Source organism: Giraffa tippelskirchi, chromosome 13, assembly GCF_054371585.1.
Source record: "Giraffa tippelskirchi isolate mGirTip1 chromosome 13, T2T-mGirTip1v1.2.pri, whole genome shotgun sequence".
Taxonomy (NCBI): Eukaryota; Metazoa; Chordata; class Mammalia; order Artiodactyla; family Giraffidae; genus Giraffa; species Giraffa tippelskirchi.
This window is the reverse complement of record NC_137287.1, coordinates 118,747,497-118,762,012: the sequence shown is the minus strand read 5'-3', so window position 1 is coordinate 118,762,012 and position 14,516 is coordinate 118,747,497. Positions and strand designations below refer to the sequence as shown.

The following is a 14,516-nucleotide window of genomic DNA, read 5'->3' as shown; positions in this document are numbered from 1 at the left end:
ACACTAGAGTGAGTAGCCATTCTCTTCTCCAGGGAATCTTCCCAACTTAGGGACTGAACCCAAATCTGTTGCATTGCAGGCGGATTCTTTACCATCTGAGCCACCGAGAGAAGTGAGAGCTTTTCCTTTCAGAAAGCCATGGGAGGGGGTGCTGGTTTCTCTGTTTTAATTATGTTGTAGGGTTGTTTGACTATGAACTGACTGCATATAAAAGCTATAATAACAGTCAGAATAGAAACACTGGTGAAATAGCATCATCTGATTAACATTTCTATTGATGAATTCAAATTTTAGCTGAAGGGCTAAGTCAGCATCCTGCCTCACCGAAAGATAATTACTTAGAAAAATCCTTGTTTGGTGGGCATCTGAGAATTGCAGAGATGATGACTTGTACCAACTGGAGCTGCCTTTTCTTTTCTTTCCTCTCTAGATTATCCTCTCGACTTGAACCACAGCGAATCCTTCCTACAGACCACGACTTTTCTTCCTGAAGACTTCACCTACTTTGCAAACCATACCTGTCCCGAAAGGCTCCCTTCCATGAGTAAGTAGAGTGCTTGCTTACCTTCCTCTGCTTTTAAAATCGATGTCCTTCTATTTGATTAAAATAACAGGGAGAGTGTCCTTGATCTCTTGATATGTCTGCTTACAGAGAGATTGTAAACTCCTCCTGGCCCTTGGAAATAGGAACTATGAAAGTTACATGTGTCCTGGCTCCTCTACAGCCCTTCTGCAGGGTTGCCTATGTTCCTGGTGCCATTTTCCACCACATTTTTCACTCTTTGCTTTACGTGTTCCACTTCCTTTATAGCTTGAGGTCTGTTAAGATATCCTTGAGAAAGTGTAGGCAACCAGCTTTGTCTTTTAGTATAAATCTCACAATGATTGTATAACTCGTTTAATATAAGGGAAGTAAGGGAAGTTATTTTCTTAACAAAGTGCTGGTTAAGAAAAATTCTTGCATCTTCTCTTTCTCTTCCTTTTTCCTCTTCCCCTTCTCTTCCCCTTCCCTTCCTAGAATCTCGTGTGTAATCTAAAGCAATGGCAATGTACTGTTAAACCTTTCCTGTGCTTTGGGGCTTCTTGGACTGTGTTCTTCTTGACTTGAGTTCAAGGTGATGCGTGTTCTGAGTTTGGCCATGACCAGTCAGGGTCACTGATCAGTGAATTGGGACAGCATGTCTGCACTCGCCTCAGGAGCACGCAGAGATGCCACCAAGCTCAGCTGCTTTTCTCCTTCCTCTTTGAGAAGTTCAGCTGCTGTTGTACTTGGTCTTCATTTCTTTCTGCATCCTTAGCAGAAACAGAACTCCCAAGTCTTTATTTTTTGGTTAGCTGCTTTACCCAGTAGTAGGGATGAACTGAAACCCAATGGGTTGGGAAGCAGATGTAGGACCCCCATCCTTGTTAAAAAACACAACCCACTGAAAAAGCACTGAACCACTCCAGAGATTACAACCCTGAATGTAGGAATTTCGTGGCCTCTTACTATTTTTTTCCCCCATCTCTGTTCAGAGGGCCCGATAGACGTAAACATGAGTGAGATTGGAATGGATGCCATCCATGAACTCTTCTCTAAAGACCCAACCATCAAGCTGGGCGGTCACTGGAAGCCGTCAGATTGCGTGCCTCGATGGAAGGTAGGGTGGGATCGGACCCCGGGTGCTGGGAAGCCTACTTGGCACTTGCCGTCATGTGAATCACCATGGATTTCACTTGTAACATTTTGTAATTTGCACCCTACTTACCACTTACTGCAAAGGATTTGCATCTGATGGGAACATATTGGAGGACTGGGTTTCCCTGAGGACTCTGCCGTAGCCACAGACATACACATTGTTCTGGTCATTGAACCAGGACCCTTTTTCTTCCTTCCAGGAATATTGGCTAAGCAGTGGGAGAAGGTGGGTGGTGGGTCTCTCCTGATAGATTTGCAGAAGCCATCTTCACAAATTCAGTGCTTTATGCTTTACTTTGCATTGTTGCCATGAATCTAGTGGAGTAAAAAGCAGAACTATCTAGCCTGACTATGAGAATAGTTTTTTTTCCTGCTTGACTGTAATCAGGAGACATCAGTAGTGTGGCTCAAGCTTATGACACTGACTTAAGTCAATTCTTTCAACAAGTGTTTAGTAAAGTGCTTATTCCATGCCAGCCCTGTGAGATGCTATAGTGCAGCAGTGATCAAAGTGGGTCTGGAACAAAGCAATGTTTCCACCCCGTCACTGAGATGTAAAATCAATTTAATGACCAGCGTTAAATATATATATATATATATAAATGTTTTTTCATGTCAGTTAAAAGTATTCATTTAGTATATGTGTGATAATATGGGGCTTCCCAGGTGGCTCAGAATCCACCTGCAATGTGGGACAACGCCTGGGTCGAGAAGATCCCCTGGAGAAGGGAATGGCTACCCACTCCAGTATTCTTGCCTGGAGAATATACAAGACACAGAACAAGGCTTTGCTCTGATATAAAGAAGTGTTAAAGCAGATGGTGATTGCAGCAATGAAATTAAAAGACGCTTACTCCTTGGAAGGAAAGTTATGACCAACCTAGACAGCATGTTAAAAAGCAGAGACATTACTTTGCCAACAAATGTCCGTCTAGTCAAGGCTATGGTTTTTCCAGTGGTCATGTCTGGATGTGAGAGTTGGACTATAAAGAAAGCTGAGGGCCGAAGAATTGATGCTTTTGAACTGTGGTGTTGGAGAAGACTCTTGAGAGTCCCTTGGACTACAAGGAGATCCAACCAGTCCATCCTGAAGGAGATCAGTCCTGGGTGTTCATTGGAAGGTCTGATGTTGAGGCTGAAACTCCAATACTTTGGCCACCTGATGTGAAGAGCTGACTCATTTGAAAAGACCCTGATGCTGGAAAAGATTGGGGGCAGGAGGAGAAGGGGACGACAGAGGATGAGATGGCTGGATGGCATCACTGACTCAATGGACATGAGTTTGGGTGGACTCAGGGAGTTGGTGATGGACAGGGAGGCCTGGCGTGCTGCGGTTCATGGGGTCGCAAAGAGTCAGACACAACTGAGCGACTGAACTGAACTGAACTAAAGACATCTCACCTACCCTCCTAATCTCTTAGTCTAGTGGTTGGGACAAGCACACCCACATTGTTCTAAAACAAGCTGCACTAGAATAAAGAAACAGGGGATACTGTTGATACAAAGGGTGACTACAGAGAAGTGGAGGGTAAGGCAGCTCCCCGGAGCCCCCCAAGCGAACCAGGCCCCAATGCTGCGGGAGCAGTCGAGGGGACTCACTGACCTGGTGGCCTCTGTTGATGTGACCCGCTGCAGGTGGCCATCCTTGTCCCCTTCCGGAACCGCCACGAGCACCTCCCAGTCCTGCTCCGACACCTCATCCCCATGCTCCAGCGCCAGCGCCTGCGGTTTGCGTTTTATGTGGTGGAGCAAGTGAGTGGCCCTTTCTTCTCTCCTTTCTCTTCCAAGACTACAGTTGAGAGAGCTTCAAGCTGATCCATCCTTGGGGTTAAGAGCCCATAAGATCGAAAACTCACGACTGAGTGGCCCTGTGGTGGGCAGGGAGCAGAGGGCATCCTGACTGAGGGGCCCTGTGGTGGGCAGGGAGCAGAGGGCGTCCTGCGCTCCTCCGTGGAGATGTTCAGTACCAGCAGGTCTGAGTGCTGCCTGGAACTTCGTTTACCCTTGAGCAAAGGCCTCTTGTGGGCTGGTTTTGCTGGAACTGCTTTGGGTATTGTCTTTACATTTCAGACCCAGGAAATTCCCATGAGATAAGGGGCTGCAGGTAGAAATGGCCGTGTTCTTCTTTCTGTGTGGGGGGTTGGATATCCTTCTAAATGCTACTACACAGCTGACTGTGCCTTCAAACGGCCTTGGGAGAGAGAGGTTTAGGTTTATCCTTATCACCCTTTTTTATTCCTGAGGAAGTTGAGGCCAGAGGTCAAGTGATGAATCAGTGATGAACCAGGCAGGACCCACCTCCCTTCTGGCCCAGTGATCTCTCAATAAGCTCTCCTTTAGGCAGGGCTGAGGCAGCAAAGATTATTCTTCAAGAGTCCTTTTAAAAATAAAGTTCTGCTTCTTTTAGGTTGGCACCCAACCCTTTAATCGAGCCATGCTTTTTAATGTGGGTTTTCAAGAAGCAATGAAGGACTTGGATTGGGACTGCCTCATTTTTCATGACGTGGATCACATACCAGAAAGTGATCGTAACTATTATGGATGTGGACAGATGCCAAGGCACTTTGCGACTAAACTGGATAAGTATATGTATCTGTGAGTATCATTTCCTTTTAATTAAAGAGGTTAAATTTAGAAAGATGATGAAAGATGCAAGGATGACCAAATCAAATTAGCTCCAACGTGAATCACGATCTACTGATGAATGGATAAACGAAATGTAGTATATCCATCCATGTGATGGAATGCTATTTGGCAATAAGAAGAAATGAAGTACTGATATATGTGACAGCCTGGATGAACCTAGAAAATGTTACACTCAGTGAAAGAAAACTAGCTACAAAAGACCGAGTATTATATGATTCCATTTGTATGAAATGTCCAGAATAGGCAAATCTGTAGAGACAGAAGGAAGAATAGTGGTTGCATAGGGTTGAGGGGAGCAGGGAGAAATGAGGAGTGACTGCTGATGGTGGGTACAAGGCTCCTTTGGGTAGGGGGGTGATGAAATTGATCAACACTGATTGTAGCCAAGGTTGCAATATATTTTAAATATTTAAATATATTTTAAAAACCCATTGAATTATACACCTTAAATAAGTAAATTAGGGACTTCTCTGGTGGTCCAGTGGCTAGGACTCCATGCCCCCAATGCGGGGGAGAATAGATCCACAAAGATCAAAGACCCCACCTGCCACACTCAGACCAAATCAACCAATAAATATTAAAAAAAAAATTTAATGGGTAAGTTATATAGTATGTCAATTCTGTCTCAATAAAGCTGGATTAAAAAAAAATCAATTAGAAAAGAAATTTAATTAGCTACTCGGGTTGATGCATTTGACCCAAGGAAACCATTTCAGTTGGTTTGGGGCAGTAGCACAGAGAGTATTGTTTTACTTAAGACTTGGTTCTCCCATGAGATGGCCTGTTCTAGGGGGAAAAAAAGAGAACACCCTTTCATGCACGGATGATTGATGCCATACATCTCCTTTTAGGCTTCCTTATACTGAGTTCTTTGGCGGAGTGAGCGGGTTAACAGTGGAACAGTTTCGGAAGATCAACGGCTTTCCTAATGCGTTCTGGGGGTGGGGTGGAGAAGATGACGACCTGTGGAACAGGTATTACCCTTCTGATGTCTTCTAGAAACGCTCCCTTAGGCTCTCCAGACCAGCACTGTCTAGTAGGAATATGATGCATTAAGCCATGTATTTAATTTTCAATGTTCTAGTAGCTCCATTTAGAAAGATTTAAAAAAGGAAAAAGGTGAAATTAATTTATTATAATAAAAATATTTTAACAATTATACTTACTGCAGTATATCCAAAACAATACCATTTCAACATGCAATCCATATAAAATTTCTTTTAATATAAAATATTAATGAGATATTCTACACTCATTTTTTTTCTTACTAAATCTTAGAAATCTGGTGTGTACTTTACACGCATAGCCCATTGCACTGAAACCTCCCCAAACAAGAGGTCAGATGTGAGTTATATTTACACAGATTTATCCATGCTATCAGGTAAGGCTCATATTTTAAGTTTGTAGGAACAAGTTCATGCGTGAGTAGTGTCAAGTAGTATTTTTGTACAGTAAGTAAATAGTAGGGGCTTCCCTGGTGGCTCAGCAGTAAAGAATCCACCTGCCAGTGCAGGAGATGCCAGTTTTATCCTTGGGTCAGGAAGATCCCCTGGAGAAGGAAAAGGCAACCCACTCCAGTGTTCTTGCCTGGGAAATCCTGTAAACAGAGGAACCTGATGGGCTACAGTCCTTGGAGTCACAAAGAGTTGGACACAACTGAGCAACTAAACAGCAGCCCAGCAACTAAGCCATTTTTATGTAAGGGACTTGGGCATCCTCGGATTTTAGTAACTGCAGGGCAGGTACTGGAACCAGTCCCCCCCCACCTGGAGACTGAGGAACAACTATATATCACAATGAGAGTATAAGTTGGATTCAGAGGAGGCTGGTAAAAATTCTGATAATACAGAAGTATATAAACAAAAGGGGCTTCCCTGGTGGTTCAGCGATAAAGAATCCATCTGCAATGCAGGAGTCGTAGGAAATGCAGGTTTGATCCCTGGGTCGGGAAGATCCCCTGGAGGAGGGCATGGCGACCCACTCCATGGACAGAGGAGCTTGGCAGGCTGCAGTCCATAGGGTCGCCAAGAATTGGACACAACTGAAGCGACTTAGGATGCACGCACGCAAATAAACAAGAGTGTAAGTCCTAATCCCCATTGTTATCCTGTTTCCTTCCCAGGAAGTAGCCATTTGAACAAGCAGTTTCTTTCTTTATAGTTCTTTCTATTCATACATAAACAGCCCAGATAATTCCCTTCTCCCCTTCCAATCATGTCAATACAGAGAGCCATTTCATTATTATTACAATTGCGTGGTATTTCCTTGTGTAGACAGCAATTTATTTTTAATCCTCTCCTATTGATGAACAGTGTTGTTTAATTTTGAGCATCTTTTGTTCACATGTGCAAATATTTCTGTAGGTTAATTTCCTGGTCACAGAACTGCAGAGTTAAGAAGTAAATGCACTTTTAAAGTTTTGAGAGTTGTTGTCTGATTTTCCTCCAAAAAAGATTGCAAAAGTATTGTGACCAACAGTACATAAGCATACAAATTTTCTTACTGCACCACCTGCTTTTGGATATAAATGACCATTGAAATTTGTGCCCCATTTCAGCACAGCAGCTCTTGGACAATTCTTTCTCAGTCTGTTAGGTAAAAATGGCATCTCATCCTTTTAATTTGGGTTTCTTAGAAACCTGGTGAGGATGAGCAGCTTTTCCGTACTGGTTTGACTGGTTTCTGAATCTAGTTGGGCTCCCCTAGGACATCTGTTCTGCCGGCTCAGCTTGTTCTTTCCCCAGCTCAGCAAGGAGTCCCTCAGGCCAGGAATGTGTGACTGTTTTTCCCCAGCACCCCAACACAACTCCAGGCACACAGTAGGCATTTCATACATATTTATCAAATGAGAGAGAGAACACATCTTTACCCTGTCAGCCCTCCATATCTGTGGGTTCTGAATTTGAGGATTCAACCAACTATGGGATGGGGGGGGGGTGGAATTCCAGAAAGTTCCAAAAATCAAAACTTGGATTTGCTCCCTGCAAGCAACTATTTACATAGCATTGACGCTAAATATGATTTAAGGTCTACTGGAGTATGTGTGTGGGTTATGTGCAGATACTATGCCATTTTGGGCTTCCCAGGTGGCTCAGAGGGTAAAGAATCCACCTGCCAATGCAGGAGACATAAGAGACACAGGTTTGATCCCTGGGTCAGGAAGATCCTCTGGAGAAGGAAATGGCAACCCACTCCAGTATACTCTTGCCTGGGAAATTCCATGGACAGAGGAGCCTGGTGGGTTACAGTCCATGGGATCACAAATGAGTCAGACACGACTTAGCAACTAAACAACAAACAAGCTGACCCAGAGGGGGCATGTGTGCACCTGTCTGCAGGGGGGACCCACATGGTTGTACCTGTCACTGAGACCCTGTGTCAAACCTCAGGAATTTTTAATTTCTCTTCTTCTTCAAAACTTTTCATATTGTAGACTTCTTTTCTAAAACCATGAACTTATCCAGAGGGAAAGTGGCTTGAATATATAGATGCAAAAGAAGCACTGATGTTCAACTTGGCGTTCCTCAGCCTTGGGATAGGTTTGGTCTCACCTGTCAGACTTGATCATTTTACCCGAAAGCCCATCTTCTTTGTCTTGGACAGAGTCCAGAATGCAGGCTATTCTGTGAGTCGGCCAGAAGGTGACACAGGGAAGTACAAGTCCATTCCTCATCACCATCGAGGAGAGGTCCAGTTTCTTGGAAGGTTGGTGCAGTTTGTTTATTCCTCATACAAAAGTCCTGTATTTCCAGGGTCCTCAAGCATTGCAGTCACTGGGCTTGCTCTTCACCCCTTCCAAGGTCTTGTTCAAACAGCTGTTTGAGAGTTCCTGTTTATACTCATTTAAATGTGAGGCAGGTGTTTGGGGGAAAAATGATACTATTGGTGAAAAATGTGACTGTAAGATCTTTTAAGGAAAAAATGTGATTCTAAGATCTTTTAAGGAAATCACTCCTTCTGCACCTTAAGTTTTGTAGTTGTCTGCTCTGTAGCCTTCAGGGAGTTGGAGAAAAACCCATTCGGGTCAAAGTCCCTGTGTAACTCATGTGACAGAGTTTGGCACCCTCTCTGCTAGCTCGGTTCTGGAAGGGTGTCCCTCAGCCTCTGTTGGTATGGCTGCAGCTGCTTTATCACCCTGTATACCTTCAATTAAAAAAACTCCAGGTCAGGCTGAGCAGAGGCGAGTGGATGGTATGCATCTCCAGGTCCTCGGGAGTGGCTCTTTCTGTCTTTTGTTGATTGTTGGGAGGACTGTCCTCACGATAGTCGATGCGACTGCACGAACTGTTTTCCTGGGGAGTAAGGGCACTGAATACAGACGCAACTTTCTCGTCCCTTGTACGTAACAGCTTGCCTCCCGCTTACCCGCTCTGTGCTCTTGGGCGAGCCAAGTTTGGATCGTGAACCTCGGTTTCCTCGTGCCGAGGGGCAGGCACATTAAATGAAGCCCAACAGCTCACATGAAATAGGAGGTGTTTGCAATTCTGATAATGGCGCGCAGCCTGGAGGAGCCGAATAGCTGGTGACCCGCCCTGCGCGGCCGGGCGGGAGCGTGGTCTCCCTGGGTTGTGCTCCCCGCCTGCGGTCTGTGCCGCTCCGCCCCTCGCTCAGAGCCGCCCCCTGTGCCCTCTGCTTCACAGGTACGCGCTGCTGAGGAAGTCCAAGGAGCGGCAAGCGGTGGACGGCCTCAACAACTTGAACTACTTCGCGAATGTCACGTACGACGCCTTGTATAAAAACATTACCGTCAACTTGACACCCGAGCTGGCTCAGGTGACTGAGTACTGAGAGGAGGAGAGGACAGTCGTTGGCTTCCCCCACCGCCCCCAGGACAGCAGCCCACCGACGCGTCTTCGGGGGGGCGCTCCACAGAGGAAGAGAACAGGAAACCCAGCGCCTCCTGAAGGATCACAGGGTTCAAGGAGAAAAAAAAAAAATGTGAACAGAGCACACGCACAAAAACGCCTTCCCCGTCTGGACGCGCCGGGGTGGAGGGAGGCAGCCGGGAACTGACCTGCCCTTTTCACAAGACCGACGTCTGTCCTGCTGCCCTCCTCCCCGGCCTCCCACCCCGTCGTCGCCCGTCTCAGCCACGGGCCTCCACCACCGGAACCGCCCCGGAGCCTCTCCCCCGCGGGAACGGCCTGGTCAGCTTCTTGGCCTCCAGAGCGAAGAGGCAGACCCGCCGCAGGGCAGCTGTGTTTTAGGAAGAGCAAAAGAAAACTCCCCACAACCATCCTTCTACATCTCTGGTGTTCTCTCTCTCTTTTTCTAAATTACCTGCTTTGGGTGGGGATTAAGGGTGGAGGGGGAGGGCTTGGGGAAGAGAAATAGACATGCAACAATCACTTCTTGAAGAAGTATAATTGTAAATAAGCCATGTAAAATGCCTTTTTTTTTTTTTAATTTAATTTTCTAGCCGGCTCCAGCTCAAACCGAGGGTTTATACATCAGGTCCTGTATTGGTTTGGCAGACACAGGAACTCGGCTACAAGGGAACGGGCAGCATCTCCCCGGTTGCTGTTGCTGTGGAAGGGAGTGGATATAGAGCATGTCAGAGCAGGCCGAGACAGCCCAGTCATTATCACCAGTGGCCAACTTCTTCTGCCTCACCTCCCGTCCCCTTTTCCAAAAGTGTTGCTCTTGACTTTGGCTTTGGTTCTCTCTTCCCCGCTGGACAGGTCCTCCCCGGTCCCAGCCTTGTGCTGAACAGGAAGCTGTGCTAAGACAGTGCTGTCCTGCTGGAAGCAAACCCTTCAGGTGGGCGCACTGCACAGGGCTGGATCTCTCACCTTGGTGTCTCATCCTTTCGTCATCATCGGGAGAGAGTGGGGGGTGTTGGTTTTTCCTACTTTCTCTCTCTGTTTCTCTCTCTTTCTTTCGCTTGCTCTTGTGGACTGTGGCCACAGTTTTTGAAATCTGTGCCTAAACTACCAACCAGCTTCAATGATTCCTCTGAATATTCCCTTTTTTGGTTTCTGGAAAGTTTTTTTTTTTTGTCAACATTATTAACTAGTATTGGATTGGCCAAAAAGCTTGCTCGGGTCATTCTGTACCATCGTACGGGAAAGCCCAAACTTGGCCACCCCAATACATAGAATCATGAGCAATTGAATTATGTGGAACTTAGCCAGGGAGCAGGTGACACTTGTGTGCTGCGGGTCAACTGGGACCCAGGCTAGACCAAATCAGAGCTTTGGGATTAGATTAACAAAGCTGCCGGACAGACAGACACAGGAGCCCAAGTGCTCCTTCCACACTCCCATGTGCTTTTTTGAAGTCAGATTCTAAATTGCATTTGAATTTGTGCCTCTCTCTTTTCCCCTGAGCCAAATCCCTCACCTCGTAGTCCCCTTTGGCTCCTGCAGAATTCTGAGAAGTACCAGGTTTCCCCCATCCTTTTCCATAAGACATATTTATGTATCCCTACTAAAGAGTACTTTCTGAGGAGGACTTAATAGTTGTTTTTTAAATTGCCTTGTCTGCCTTCAGTTTCCTTAATTTTCATGGTTTACATGGATGTGTGTGTAGGGGCTATATTTGTGTATATACACGTGGGTTGGGGTTTTTGCATGTGTGGGTTCCATGGACGTATGATCCCCACAAGCTGTGGGAGTGATTGGCCAGGCCTTGTTTTTTGTGTGTGTTTTTGTTCTTTCAAAGAAGAGAATGCTATTTAGAAAAGAAATCGCATTGCAGAGCTCTTACCAGCTCATATGAGAGAGCAGATTCCTGCCCTTGAGCACGCTGGTAAGTTGTTATCATAATGTTTTAAAAGAGTTTTGAGCATTTCATGCTTTAAAAGACCTTCACAAGGAACACGACACACGGAAGTTCTTTTGGGTTTCCTTTGACGTAAGGTGCATAAAGCAATAAAAATTGATTTCCCCCTTCCTCCATGTGCCCCCAGGCCTCTGTGCTGGCCTGGCCTCTTCTTTCTCTGAGAGCTGTGAGCTGCTTTCAGTGTGACAAAATTCCGATGTCCTTTGGAAGAATTTGCCAGGGCAGACTGATCATTGGTCAGGGATGGCCCGTGTTTGAAGCCTTTCATTAGCATATTTGCCATCAAGAACAAATGTTGGCAGAACGCTAACGACACCTGATTTGACAAAGAAAATGCTGACTTGAGGACAAAAGGAAAAGTCTCTTTCCAGGGCTGGAAGTTGGGTGACTTAAATCATCTTGCAATCATGTGTGAGTTTGTTTTATCCGTGTGAAATCTCTTAACTGTGCACTGTTAATCATTTATCCACTAAACTGAGTGGGGAAACGTAAAAGCAAAAAAAAAAAAACCACAGCCAGCCCCGTGTGCTGTTGATAGCATGAAATTATCATGTTGAAAAAAAACCAAGAACCAAATGTGACCTTGCGCATATTTTGGCAGCTGAAATTCCTTAAAGCTACCAAATGGATGACCCCTTAAATCAGCCTTGTCTTTTGATTGCAGCGTGCAAGGAAAAGTTTTCTTTCACGCTGATTGGGGGGGGGGGGGCAGTGTCCACAAAGCTATTCATTTTGACAACACAGGGCCTCCTGTGAGAGCCGCTCCACCACAGACACCAATAGTTGAACGACAGCCACACAGACTGATGGTATCCACTCACCAATGACGATGACATTGAACTAGCTTATTTCCATCACTACGATTTTTTGAGCTTGCTCTTATGTTTTAAGAGGTGCCAGGGGTACATTTTTGCACTGAAATCTAAAGATGTTTTAAAAAACACTTTTCACAAAAATATAGTCCTTTGTCATTACATTATTTACTCATGTGTTTGTACATTTTTGTATGTTAATTTATGAATGATTTTTTCAGTAAAAAATACATACTCAAGAACCAAACCTTGGTGGTCGTCTCTCTTTGTCTGAGACAGTTTGACTTCTTAGAGTCTTGGCTTCTGCTTTTTAGCTGGGCTGACCTCAAGGTGGTCCTGAGAGAAATACTGCCAACCTGAGCCCTGCAGTCAGGCCAGTTGAGTGAAAAACGCTCCTGATGTAACCAAAGCATTGAACCCCACAGTGCTACAGGGCATCCGCCCACACTTGGGTCTTCATTTAAGAACTGGGCCAGGAAGGGAATTCTCTGGTTAGGATTTCATGTTTCCACTGAAGGGGCCACAGTCCAATCCCTGGTTGCAGAGCTAATATCCTGCATGCAAAGTGACCACAACCGCAAAAGATTTAAAAAGGGGCTTCCCTGGAAGCCTGGGCTTCCCTGGTGGCTCAGATGGTTAAAGAATTGCCTGCAGTGCAGGAGACCTGGGTTTGATCCCTGGGTCGGGAAGATCTCTTGGAGAAGGGAATGGCAACCCATTGTGGTATTCTTGCCTGCAGAATCCCACGGACAGAGGAGTCCATGGGTTCGCAAAGAGTCGGATACAACTGAGCAACCTAACGCTTTTATTTTCCCTGGCGATCTAGTGGTTGACTCCATACTTCCACTGCACGGGGCACAGGTTTGATCCCTAGTCAGGGAACTAAAATCCCACGTGCCCAGAGGTGTGGCCAAAAAAAAAGGAATTGGCCTAGGTAATGCCCATCAAGTTAAATCAGACACCTGGACAAGGGATGGGGTGAGGGTCAATGGAGTTTGCCTTCAGAAGGTCTCTGGGGCCAGTCCAGAGTTTGCCGTCTGCCTGTGTCTACTTGGAGGTTGTAATCATGGCTCCTTTTTGTTGAAGCTTCACCGGTAATACTCTGTGGAAAGTTCTGTGTCCGGGTCCTAGGGATATAATGATTAGCAAAATAATAGGTCAGCAGCCTTGTAAAGCTTAACTGTCCTTTTCTCCTCCTGCATTCCTGATGGAAGGTAGGATTTAAATGACAACCACAGTTAAGTGCCATAAGGCAGGTAACTACGGATGGTGAGTGTATGGTAGGGAAGGCATCTCTGAGGTGCAGTGGGTGAGCTGAGGTGAGGTGAACAGTGTACCCCCGTGAGGAAAGGGCAGAGAGCAAAGGGCGCAGCGGGCAGTGTTGGGCTGGGACGATGGACAGGGCCAGACTGTAGTGCAGGCCCTGTGAGCCAAGGTAAAGCATTTGGGTTTGATCTTTAAAGCAGTGGGTTCAAGCATTTCCAGTAAGCAAGGCTGTGTGATGTAAAGTGAAAAAGAAAACCAGTGAAAGTGTTAGTCACTCAGTTGTGTCGGACTCTGCAACCCCATTGACTGTAACCCGCCAGGGTCCTCTGTCCATGAGATGTCCCAGGCCAAGAATACTGCAGTGGGTAGACATTTCCTTCTCCAGGGGGTCTACCCCACCCAGGGATCAAACCTGCATCTCCTGCATTGCAGGCGGATTCTTTACCGTCTGATCCACCAGGGAAGCTGGTGTGATGTAAGTAGAGGATAATTTGAACAGATGTCTGGCAGCAGGGAGAATGGCGTGTTATAGAGAAACAAAGGAGACGTAAGGGGACCAGACCGGAGAATGCCGTCCTGGTGGGGGCGGGATGTGTGGGATGGAAGGATGCTGACGTCATCCAGGATCCAGGCACTCATTGCTGTTGGGATGGAGGAATCTACTACTGGCTTCTCCACTTGTAGGGATGGCAGGGCCATTTTCACAAGACAAGGGCATTGGAATTGGACCAGGTTCATGATGAAGATCATGAGATCAGTCACAAGTGTGTTGGCTTCAGGGAGTTTTGAGAAAACCAAACCGAAACAGCTAACAAGCTGTTTTACATATGCTGGTTTGGGTGGCTCAAAGGAGTGGTCAGGACCATGGATGGATTTGTGAATCTCTGGACTAGGAGATAAGTGAAGATCCTGGCAGACTACCATCCATGGGGTTGCAAAGAGTCGGTCACTACTGAGCATGCACGCAAGGAGTGGATGAGATTGCTTAGTGAAGGAGTACAACAGGATGGACAGAGGGAGAATAGTGTGGCCTTGACCCAGGCCTCTAAGATCTCCATTAATAACAGTTGGGAAGAAGAGATTGAATGGGCAAGGCAGACAGGAAGAGTGGTAGGAGGAAAACAGGAGTGGCTAGGACAGGAAGGTCAAGGGAGATGTTCAAGGCAGTGGTCAGCAGCATTGCATGCAGCAAAGAAGTGAAGCAAGATGAGGCGTGAAGATTAATGATTATCAGCGGGGAGGATGTTGGTCCAGGCCAGAGCCAGTTTGCTGAAGCGAGTCTTTGAGGGAAGCCACCATGGAGAAGACCAAGAAAGGAGGAGATGGAGTAG

At 46.1% G+C, this 14,516-nt stretch overlaps 1 protein-coding gene across 2 annotated transcripts in view; it reads left to right on the top strand.

Annotated features, from left to right (window-relative positions):
- Positions 1-12,166, top strand: part of B4GALT5 (beta-1,4-galactosyltransferase 5) — a 72,566-nt gene extending 60,400 nt beyond the window's left edge. For both annotated transcript variants that reach the window (XM_081560251.1, XM_081560252.1), the window contains exons 3-9: positions 431-544; positions 1,516-1,640; positions 3,314-3,430; positions 4,086-4,273; positions 5,176-5,298; positions 7,928-8,029; positions 8,965-12,166. In XM_081560251.1, the coding sequence (XP_081416377.1) occupies positions 431-544; positions 1,516-1,640; positions 3,314-3,430; positions 4,086-4,273; positions 5,176-5,298; positions 7,928-8,029; positions 8,965-9,112 (917 nt within the window). In that variant the 3' untranslated portion in view covers positions 9,113-12,166. The remainder of the gene's footprint in view (positions 1-430; positions 545-1,515; positions 1,641-3,313; positions 3,431-4,085; positions 4,274-5,175; positions 5,299-7,927; positions 8,030-8,964) is intronic.
- The last annotated feature ends 2,350 nt before the right edge of the window (positions 12,167-14,516 follow it).